Source organism: Vidua macroura, chromosome 3 (genome assembly GCF_024509145.1).
Source record: "Vidua macroura isolate BioBank_ID:100142 chromosome 3, ASM2450914v1, whole genome shotgun sequence".
NCBI classification, from domain to species: domain Eukaryota; kingdom Metazoa; phylum Chordata; class Aves; order Passeriformes; family Viduidae; genus Vidua; species Vidua macroura.
Window position 1 is genome coordinate 48,618,804 of NC_071573.1, and position 12,079 is coordinate 48,630,882.

The 12,079-nt window shown below is 39.7% G+C and overlaps 1 protein-coding gene across 4 annotated transcripts in view; it reads right to left on the reverse strand.

Annotated features, from left to right (window-relative positions):
- Positions 1-12,079, reverse strand: part of SASH1 (SAM and SH3 domain containing 1) — a 190,208-nt gene that overhangs the window by 58,698 nt on the left and 119,431 nt on the right. For all 4 annotated transcript variants that reach the window (XM_053973148.1, XM_053973147.1, XM_053973149.1 and 1 more), the window contains exons 3-4: positions 2,930-2,980; positions 2,759-2,808 (exon numbers count right to left, since the gene is read on the reverse strand). In XM_053973148.1, the coding sequence (XP_053829123.1) occupies positions 2,759-2,808; positions 2,930-2,980 (101 nt within the window). The remainder of the gene's footprint in view (positions 1-2,758; positions 2,809-2,929; positions 2,981-12,079) is intronic.

A 12,079-nucleotide genomic window follows, 5' to 3' on the forward strand; every position in this document is an offset into this window, starting at 1 on the left:
AGAAAAGGAAAACCAAACCAGGTTAAAGCAAATATTGCTCTTCCCAGGTTCCCTCAAAGCTGCTTTCTGTCTGGAATGTCTAAACTCTGGCAAATCAAACAACCATCCAGATGTGTTATTTTAAAACTTTAGACTTTGGTAGCATTAAGCTGTAGGGTGTGCAGGCAGCAGTGCTGGATGAGGGTGCTATTGAGAGTGACCATATTCCAGCCAGACACTTGCTCTCTACTTATTTTAGTAGGGATTTTTCCTTGGGTCTGCCCTTATTTTCTAAAGCAACCTGCTCAGAACACCAGACCAGAAACAACTTCACCCTAGGAAAACATTTTCAATATGTAGAATTATAACTGTTCTTGGATCAGCTCTTACTTGTGGAAGAGTACTCAAAAAACCACTTTTTTCCAGCTCCTGAAAGTCTGTACGTCGAGTTTTGAACAAATCTTTCCTTTCATCCCCCAAATCTTTTATGAATATGAGAAACCAATGTACATCTGCATCAAGTTTCATATTTGGCAAACTAGTCTTCTTACAACAAAAGAAGTTTTGTAGAAGGTTTACCACACATCCTTCATGCAGCATAAGAGTGACATAAAAACTGTGTCCCCAAAGACACAAGCGTCCATGCCTAGTAGCATGCCCACGCAGAAAATTCAGATGAAAGCCATATACTGAACACCACAAAAATCCCTGGAGCCAACACAACATCCTTCCCTGAAAAATATCAAATTCAGCATGTAAGTAGCAAATACAGGTGTATTGGATGGGCTTGAACTGGTCATTTTTCCTGCAGATCAGTTTTATGAACCCTGCCTCCCTGTAAGGGGCAATTTCTGTGACAATTCAGCATTCCAGGCTAGAGAGGTGAAGCCAACACTGATATGGCAGGCTGTCACAAATAGGCACAGACTTGTATAATTTCAGGTTTCAATAATTTGTACAGTATTGAGTAGATACAATTTGTTATTTTCAACATCTTGTCCAATTATCATGCATCACATGGCCTTACTTCTTATTGTGCAAGTATCTGGCACAACCTGTCCTGCACCAGTTTCATATATATGATCAGGTTAATCACATACACTGTTCTACAAATCCTCAAATGGTACACTTCCATTCTTGAAAGGTCCATAAAAATCACATGTCCCTTTCATCTGAACTAAGATAATATAATTTCCTTTCAGTGAGATAAATGGGCTGTCTCAGAGGAGTCACTCAGGAGATTTTTTGCTGATACTGTCTTCTCACTCAGTTATTTGTGGTAGAACACCTACATAGAGGCACAACTTAGGAAGCTGGCTCGAACTGGTAGGTGGAGTTTTTTCCGAGTTGTGTGCTGTCCTCCTGCAAAAGCTTCATCTCATTATTACCTGAGGTGGGATTATGATATTTACCCATGGGTAAAGTGCTTTGAGGCTGAGAGAGAAGTTGTATGATTATAGGATAACCTTGCAGGTTTACTTCCCAGATTACAGTTCCCATCTACTTGGCACTTCTGGTTTCATTATAATGTTGGACAGCCACATATCCTTCAAAGATTCTTTTCCATATATGAGTACCAGAAGCACAAAGTATTAAACCCTTCTCTTTTTACCAGCATGTAATATGGGGACAGTGATGGTACCCAAGGTAATTCACCTTATCTGTCTTAGGCTGTTTTGAAAATGAGCATCTACCTCAAGCAAACCATCTCTGCTTTTCTCTTTGAGTGATGAAACAAGAGAAGGCACCTCTAAAAGACAATATATAATGTTCTGAGACCTTTAGCATGAATCAGCTTCCAGACAAGGCCAAAGGAAGCCCTTAAGCAGTCATTCACTACCATACAACTGACTTCTATATGGTCAGTGCCCAGCAAAGTCCCATACACTGCATCCACCAAAGATTGCTCTGAGACTGACAGTCCTTCTAAAGAACTAGCAAAAGCAAGAAACCTTCCTATTACTGCCCAGTGGTGAATCACTCAAGGATATTCAAATGTGGGACTATAAAAACCTTACAAAAGCACGTGCCATCACAAATGAATTCCATGTAGTCCCTCTGTACTCATCCAGCTGGCACTACCCCATGGAAGTGCAGGCAATTGGACGCAGAGTGTCAGTTAGTTGTCTTCATGCACCACTGCACGTTACCCTCAGCAGCAGGGATCCAAGATCTTGGGATCAAAGGAAGGAGGCACAGAAAACAAGCACACACATTGCAGCAGGAGGTGACAGTAAACAGAAACCCTCTCAGTCCTCACAGAGAGGTTTTCATTAAGGATGCTAAAATTAAAGCTCCTTTTAACTTGGTTTTAAGTACTTCATGCCCTTGGCACCTTCTTCAAAAGCACAGTTACAAACTCAGGAGTGCACAGGAAAAGGAACACGATGGAAGTCTGTAACTCTCCCTTCCCGTCACCTGTCTTTTTTTGGCTGCATTTAGGTCTAGTCAAAGAAAGTAATTTTTAAGGCAGGCATAATTTGCAGAGAATGTGAAATCACTGATGTTCCTCAGAAATGACTACCAGTCATCTTGATGTATGCCCCCAAGTGCTCACAGAAAAGAGAAACAATAATCCTCCTCTGACACAAAACCCCAAAATAATAGAAGGCCAAAAGTGAGGAAGAGAAGGAACAGGTTCAAAAACAGTTTTCATTTATGGTGCCTGGATCTGAAATCTAGGTACATCAGTACAATCTAAAAGTAATTTACTCTAAGGAAAAAGAAAACATACCAAATTCCCCCTCCCTCCTTTCTCACTTCCTGTGCTTTCACTTACTTTCTTTCAGTGTCAGGTGTTGATGCGGTGCTGCTGAGACCAAGTGACTCCTGCAAGAGAAAATATGCAGCACTGAGAGCAGGCACTAGAGAAGCTTTTACCCAATTAATGCAGAATATCAAATCAAAGAACAAACAAACAAAAGTTGATGATCAAAATCTAAGTGCTTACCTCAATCTGGGATCGCAGCTGTAGAGATGTGGGGCTGGTATCAGGTTTCTCCTAAAATACAACAAATATCAAGTTAGTGAAATATCCAAACACCAGAAAGAAGAAATATGAAGGAGGGGAAAAGGGAAAAGAGAGTAACAGAACCAAGAACTATTTCAAAACAGTTGATACAAGAAATATTAACTACTCTAGAAAGAACTGCTTTCAGGATAAATTCTGAAATAATCCAGTAAAACAGCTAATTTCATACTTATCACTGCAGAACACAGAAAGTAAAGACTTTTGCCAGACTGAATTCAAAACAAAATAGAAAGAGGGGTGTTTTATTTTCACTAGATCACTGCACAATTTGTTAGATAAGTTCAAGTGCAATTTCCAAGAAATCACCTTCAGGAAAAATTTGGCATTAAAAGATAATTCTCTGACAAAAAAATACTGAGAGGATGCAGATACCTTTCATCAAGGCTAGCTTCTCACACAGAAGTATGTCAACAGTATGGAGTTCAAACCACTTTTCTACAAACATTTAGGATATAACCATCCACTCTAGAACTCAATTATCCAGGCTGCCTTTGCCATTGATGGGGAGACACAGAAACTCCTACAGAACAACTTGCCTGACAGGTTTCAGCTACCTCAAGTTAGATGAGGGAGTCCCACTGGTGGTATCTAATTGAAGACTGCAAGCAACTGCTTAAAAGGCACGTACTATTAACATGTCTAGCTGAAATTACTGGGAAAACTCCAGTTAGAATGGAGGAAGATAACACAGTCATCAGTACTGAGAACTACACTTTGTTGGTGGATCTTCACGTGAAAATCATGGGATAAACTACTTATTCCTACTTTATTCTCAGCCAGCAAAGCAAATTCCGTAACTTACTCATCAGAGCTGGGTAAGCAGTGGTGTACACACTTCAAGAAAATAAAAAAAAAGGACATGGATTTGTTTCTCAGTACTGAAGGAAGGACTTCTTGTTCATGCATTCCTCAGCCTACATGTAAAACTCTTATCTCTGTGAAATTATACTTCCTATTCTTGTTTACACAAAGGGTGACAAAATATTCTTGGGATTTAATTAAAAAAAAAAAAATCAGGCACAGTTTTCTGTAAATGCAGCCTTTTAATACTAAACAGGAACTTACTACTGACTGCTATGAGGTGGTGTTGGACTAACCCACTCAGGAAGTCTGCAAGACCTGGAGTAGAAAGGATCCTGCTCTGCCATCACACAACTGAGTCAGCTTGCACTGCTGGCCACAGGAGCCAGGGAGGGCATAGGATGGCTCATGGCTATGTCCTTGCTCATGTTCAAGGCTGACACCAGGTCACTGCCCTGCTGGGGATTTTTGTCTGACCATGCATTGTCTCCTCATCTGCTTTTGCTGATTTTGTAGCACAAAAAGGGAAATGAAGTCCTTGAGTGAAAGTGGACATGAAAAGGCAATCACGTTCACTTACTGAGAGATCCAACAGGACTTCTCTAGTCAAACAGAAGCTGGACCAAAGCCAGGGAAATTCCAGAGATGTTCACAGATAAGAGAAATTAAATTAGCTACTTGGCACCAGGCATCCCTGGTGCAACTTTCTGCATTAGTTCTGTCAAAAGGGAATCTAAGTTTTGCACCTGGAAAAGGCTGCAGGCACATTCCTCAAACACTCTCCAAGCCCTGCCTAGCTCTTTGCAAGGAGGGAGAGAAAGACGAGCTCCACGATCCAGACACTTGCCATTCATGAGCATCTCATTTGTCCATACTCTGCTGCACTGATGAGAAAAGGAACATTTCATCAGTTTTATGTCACAGTTTCATTATGCCAGTCAGGAGAACCCACCATGTCCCCCAACAGGCCTTCAGATCCTAAGCTCCTGATGATTTATCCGCTGTCTTAAAAAGCTGCTTTGCTTCAAGTGTTTTGGGGTTTTTTTTATTTTTTAAATATAGTCGTTTTGTGTAAATTTGTGTAACTGCTTGAGCAGTTGCTCATGAAGCCTGAGACTACAATTACATGAAAAGTTCCTACTTTCAGCATAAAACTACTCAGTTGAACAGTCAGCTGCATCCCATGTAACTAAATCCTAAAAAACCTGACTGTATTTACTTTCTTTTTTCTCATTTGCTGTCAAGCTCACCCTGTTAGAACAGGACCTGTTTTATAGGACCAAGATGACTGTGGGGGGCAGAATCAAGGACAACTTTCCTCTCCCTCCTCCTCCAACTTTGCAATGCTGGAATGCAAAACACCTGATGGTCCTACACTGTTTTGATTAATATTCCTACCTGCCTTTCCAGCAGAATGGTATTTTTTTCTATTGCTATTTACACAAGAAACAAAAGAAAAATACGTGGAGAAATAGTACTTTCAACTAAACTTCTGGCTTAAATCTGTATCAGAGATCAGAGAACTTCTATCAGCCTTGAGCAATTCTATTTATTTTGGTTAAAATCCATTAAACCTCACTTTAAAATCCACAGGTTGTGTTGACTTTAATCCATCAGGATCAGGGCCCTTTTTTACCAAAGGCTAATTCTAGAAGGTTGAGCAAATGTACTGTTGGCATGTTCTCTAGCACGCTACATGATCTTTTCATGAAATATTTTTAAAGGTTAGTTTCATTAAAGTTCATCTTTCATCCTTCTGAGCCAAAACTTAAAAATGAAACTAAGGATAGGCTGGGCTTATAGAAACAGTGGCTGCAGTAAGAAACATCCCTAGCCTGCATTTCCAGAACTGTTGTCTAGACAAAGCAGGCATCAGAGCAATAGGTATCTTCTGTGTGAGCAGCCTTGCTGCCCCAGATAACTGCCCTCCATGTGTGCCCATAAAGCTTGTCTGAGATGTATCAGAAAATTCCTATCACCTAGATGCTACACAGTGTTCTGAAGAAACCCAATGATCTGCAAAAGTAACTGAATAAGTGCAGACTCCTTAAGCTACACTATTAAATCCAGTGTTTCCCAAAGGTGACTGATAATTTGCATGGTTTCTGGATTTAAGGAGCCCTAGGCAGGGCACCCATCCTGTACCCAGAAACTGTTGGTGCATATTGAACTTGTCCAATACACTATTAAAACCAGCAACTAAGATCTGAAGATTCTGGAGAAACTGAGATGTCCATAAATTGTATCAAATCCCCAGGGAACATTAGATGGAAAGCAAACAGTGGCTTAGCATCAGCTTGTCGAGCTCCCCTTGAGGTCCAAGGTCAGCACAGCACATAATCTCTAATACTGATAATAAACCCAGGAGGAAGTTTTAAAAATTAGTAATGCCAATATCCTGTAAAGTAAGCCCAGTGAATTTAAAGTAGGGCTTATTCCATCAAGTCACCTACACCTGATCTAAAACAATCTCAGCTTGCAGAGGAATTTTGTTCTCCCACCTTTTGCTCTCCCATTTCTTAGCAGTCCTATTTTCTTCCTGTTTCATCCTTCATCCAAAGCCAATACCATCAAGAGGATGGTCATAGGACAAGGCCCTGAGCTCCTGGCAGAAGCTCTGATCCAGCAGCTGGAGGAAGGAATGGATGTCAGGCGTCGCGCTGCCCGGGAATTGCCTGGGATCACCAACCCTTCCACACCGTGAGTGCCACAGAGAGCAACTGCAGAGCCACACTGGTAACTCTGGTGCAGAAGTGCAAGTTGGGGAAGTGCTGTTTACAATTCTCTCGTTTTGGAAGAAAACGTAGTAGCAAGCTTAACAAGCAGGATTTGTAGCTTACGCTTCAAACCTTTAGTTGTTTGCCTTAGGGACCAAGAAAGAAGCTTCCTTTGCAGGTAGCTTTTTCTGTCTACTTTGTGAATGAATTTATGTGATCATTTGCATGCATTTTCTTTTCAAATTACTGCATGTTCCTAAATATTGTGATTTTGGTTTTATATACTACTTTCCTCATAAAAATCTTCAAAACAGTTTTGCAAACATTTATGAGCTAAGTCTGGAAAATGCAACTGGGAAGAAAGTACAAAGCACAGAATACATGGGAAAGAAGGTGAAAAACCATTTCCTGACTGGAATGGCAGGTTTTGAATTCATGAGGGACTTTTCCTTCCATGACAATTTCGGTTCACTTGTTCTGTATGTAATGTAACAGGTAAAAGGCGTATCACAGCCTATCTGAAGGCATTGCTGCTCTGCTCCTGAAATACACAAGCATAGCAGACAAGAGCATCTGAAAGGAAACTTGATTATCCAGGGCTTGGTTCACACATTCCAGGGGGAATGTGCATATTTTAATTACTTAAACATCAAGCCACATCTATGCTCCGCACCACAACTTAGTTTAGGAAATTGTATTCATTGAATTAATCCCTTCTAATTAAAAATTCACAAACCTCTTCACAATTTCTGCCACAGGAGCTGTATCCATTTGAATCATAAATTTAAGCACTCCTCTGCAGGTCCCAAGACAGGATTAATCTCACTGTGCAGACAGAAAGTGTGCAAAGTGAGACTCAGATGAGTGCTGGGAAAATACAGTGACATAATCAGTAAAAAGGAGATGACTAAAAAGCTTATAGATGTATAAATAATTTTATGAAACCATTTCAGCAGGTGTAAATTAGGTATATACAGCAGAAAAATTCTGTTAGAGAATTTTGCCAATCTTTCCTGAAATGTTTTCTCTCTTTGCTCTGAACATGCATTGCATGTTCTAGTCTACCTTCTAAAATGATTAAACAAAGATGTATCTGAAAGACAGCAGCACACTGAAGGCTTGTAAAAGTTTGATTTACTTTGAAAGCAACAATTCTGCCTGGAGTCCTCCACCACACTGTATTTCAGCCTCTGCAGAGGTGCTGGGGAAGAAGCAGGGAAGCCCCTGTAAAGAGACAGCGCAGGTATGTAATGGAAATTGCCTATGAGTCACTAGATATAAGCCACAGGTCAGAATAAAGAAATAAAAAAGACCTATTCCTGTGTCAACCACCTCAGCAAGTGTTTGAGGGAACTAACAATTCAGTGAGTTTCCAGTGGTACAGATTAGTTAAAGTCTCATTTTGAGTTTCAAACCACAACCTCTGGACCATCCCCTTAGCTGTTTCAGTAAAGAAAGATTTTTCTGCACCATTGCTCTTGCACATTAGAGCCTGAGTTGACACATTCTAAATTGTAGCATCCTGCAGCAGCAGTAAAACTCTGGATCAAGGAAATGAGTTAAGCTGAAGGGATGGTTTAAAAAAAAAAAAGAAAAAGAAATTTCAAACAATAAATACTTCTAAACACGAAACAAAAGTCCAAGTGTCTCAATGCCTCATACAGAAGTGCAGACACAGGTAAACACTTAGCTTAACTACTGATCAAATGTAGCTTCAGAGAGAACACAGTGTTAGAGCACTCACATATCTGCTTTTAGTATTGGAGAGGGAAGAAATATCCTACCTTTCAGCTTGATGCAAACACCAGAATCTATTGAACCTAACACATCTCAGGGCAAACATTGGACTCTCTCTCTCCCATTTGCCAACAAAGAAAGCAGAAGGGTTTTTTTCATCCATCTCAAATACTCTGCATTCAACACTAAGGCTGGGAGCCACAGGGCCGAAAAACATTTCACAATGATTTTGAAAAACATAATTCATTAGCAATTATAGATAAACTGCAGCTTTTGTAAAGCCCTGTAACAATAAAAAGTGAGGCAGTGCTAAGACATAAATTCACTTGTAACAAACAGAAGCAGAGTCCAGAAAAATTATGGCATAAACACAAAAAAAACCCTAAATAGAAACAGGCTTCAGAAAAAGGAAAGTCGATATGGGAACACAGCATTCTGCAGCAAAGAAATCAAATATCTTCTGATCAATTTTCCAAACAAGATGAAGCAAGCCCAGAACTATGGCAGCTATCTTTGTGCTAAAACCATATTAATATAAAGGCCAATATGTGATTGAGACACAGCAGGTCTTTGATGGATGCATTTTACACTCGTTACTCAAACGGTACAATACTGAAGTGTTCTTGTTGCTGGCAGGAACTGCCTCTGTACTAGAGCTCTTGCTGGTATAAAAAAGATGAGTAAGACCTGCCAGCTCTGCCTAAAAATCCTTACATTAGTCAGCACTGATTTTTATTGTACAGGTAAGGCCAAAAAGAAGTTCTGTGAAATAATGTTGGAAAACAGTGAAAGACAGGGTTTTCCAGGGAGGACTTTTAGATAGAGAGAGTGGTTTTGGCATCAGGAAGAGCTGTAATGTTTCAGCAGAATAAAAAACCTAAACAAACCACATCAAGAATGGTTAAATGTGAAGCCAGAGGACTCAGGATGTGACACAGACAAGGGAGGCAGGAGGTAAAGCCCAACTGGATATTGCCCAAATGGGGCCCTTCTTGTTCAAGAGCTGACAATGGGCCTGGGGAAGAGCCACCACTTCCCCCAGTGAGAGCATTTTGTCCTGTGGGAAAAGCACAACAAAAGGAAGAGAGAAAATACATGAATAAGCCAACATGCAAATAACAGTTTGCTACAGGGTACTTTGGGATAGGAACAGTCTGGTCAGATTCCTTGCCCAGGTGCTGGCCCTGTGGCGAGGATAGCTAATGGCAGCGTACCTTGGCCTCAATCACCTCCTGAACAAATACCCACAATTAATGAGGAAAGCAGCACCTCTGTGAGCCACACGTCCCTATCACCACCACCCTGCAGCCTGCTTTCTGTGACTGTGGGGCTAGGAATTTTGAGTGGCTCTGAAGTGAAGCACTCACTGATAAGATGAGAAAACAAGCACGAGGAGCTCCTTGCCATGAAAGCCATGGCTGACTATGGCAAACCTCTTTCTGAATACCAATGGTCCTGATTTGTTTTTATGTGCTCTTCAAGTACAGGCCACCTATTCCTAAGGGTCAATGATATTCTCCATTTCTCTAAATAACACTTTTCAGATCTTACCAATTCTTCATTTTCATGTAAACAAAGCTGGACTATATTTCTATTAAAATTATTTGCCATTTTCTCAATTTCTCTTCAGTGTTTCCAAGAACAGCAAAAAAAAGTATTTTCTTTTTGAAAAGTGGCAAGGAAAGAGAAGGGGAAGCTTAGACAGATTTTTAAAAAATCATAAAGGTTATGTAGTGAAAAACAAAGGATAATTTAGTTTTAAACTTACTCACACTTTCTTTTTTTCTACTCTAATTTATGACAAACTGATAAGCTGAAAGGCATTTTGTGTCAGGAAGTTCCATCATAGAGTCACTGCAATGTCCAGTAGAATTAAACGGTTCTCTCCCTTTTTTTTTTTTTTTTTTTTACTTGAGACCTCACATGCAGAGACTTGAACCCAAACCCAAGTACACATGTAAAAGATCCAACTCTTTCTGTTAGGTTCTCGAGCTGTAGGAAGCAAATCCAAAATTCAGAACTCAACAGCACTGTGGGCAGTGGAAGAAATCTGGCACAACTCTTTTTTTCCACAACTACTGCTCTTTGGGCTGCCTGTAGCTGCTATCAGGTCTTGCTCTTCAGAACTCTTGACACCCTTCACAAGCCTCTAGAAAAACTTGCACCTACATCCACGTTTCCAGTTTTAAGAAGTCTGTATGTATAGATGTGCATATACCTGCTCTGTGGTTTTTTTAACATGAAACTGATCATATCAGAGCACAACTAAAGCCCTTATTTAATTCAAGAAAACCAATTTAAGACTCTCCCCACCCAAAGTTTTAGTGTTATTGTAAAGGAAATGGATTTAACTTTGAACTTTTCAGAGAAGTGAAAGAATCCAGTAAAAAACAAAACAAAAAAAACCACAAAACCACAAACAACCCCTAAGAACACAGAAAAAAATCCTAAACCAACCCCACCAGAAAAAGAGGCAACAGAACCATGTAACAGAGAGTTGTGCTGAGTCAGGATCTGAGCCACATTATCCCTGGCAAGTAGTCTTATCACAAGGCTGTGCCCACATGCACATTTACTAGTTTTCTCATCTTTCCATAGCGAAATTCAAACAGTCTACTGTTGCATCTTTTTGTGCAAAAATAATTTCATCAAAATTATAAACATTTGGGCAAAATAGATTCCTGCTTTCCAGCTGACAGTAACACTGTACCTCTATTTTCCTCTTTCAGAGGTTAAAAGCATCAACAGCTGCTAGCTCAAAAAAGCAGACATCCTGAACTCAGGTCTTTGTTGGCAGTAAGCCTTGCAGCCCAAGCTCTCGAGCCATCCATTCTTTAAGGTTGAGACTGGGTAAGCCCTTTCTGCTGATTTTCACTATCACTTTAATTTTTTTACTTCAGTTCAGTTCCCCTTTAGTGATTTCTATGTTCATTATTTCATGAGAAGACCATAGTTGACAAGCTGTAACAACATGACATATGCTGCATATTTCAGGACTTAAAAACATGCAGGGCTGGTGGGGTCTGACCCCCATATCAGCCACTTTGACAATGGAAACAGCAAGAATACAAATGAGAAAAGGTTTTGAAAAAAAAATTCTATCAGACAAACCTGTGTGAGCATATTGGGAACTAACTCTGATGACATTTCATTATGATAATAAACTAATTTTGAAGAATCCGTTTATTTCAGGATCCTTTTTAAAAAAGGCACTTGAAGCAGGAAAGAAACTGGTCATACTGGGAAAAGTATTATAATAAATACACATTTTTAATATGAGTTTTACAACCATTTAAAAAAGTAGAATAAATGTATAATTTGAAATCAAACTGGTTCTGTTTAGTAGGTTGATATGTGAAACTGAACACCTGAAAATTAAGACTGACAATATGAATTAATTCCCTAGAGCTGGGCACAGCACTTCTTGCCCTCAGCCTGCATAAACACACTCCAGGAATGTGAGTGGGTGAGGGGAGAGAGACAAAGGTTGATAGCTGGATGCTAACTTCAAAGTATCTTACAAAGTGAGAGGGGAAATTAATTCCTTGAACAAAAGAAATGAAAACAAATTAATCATATTAATGCAAAAAAAAAAAAAAAGGACTAGACCACAAATTGCTAGTCTGTACTTATTCATTCTTCCTGCTATAAAAACTACCTTTGATAAAAGAACTTCTAAATTAGCTGTTCTCTCTTTACCTTTGAAATTGAAGCCTGTATTTGATGGATGCTTTGGGCCAGAACCTTACTTAAATCCTCATCACTGGTCATCACATGATGATTATTACAAAACTAAATTTCAAATCAACTCTGA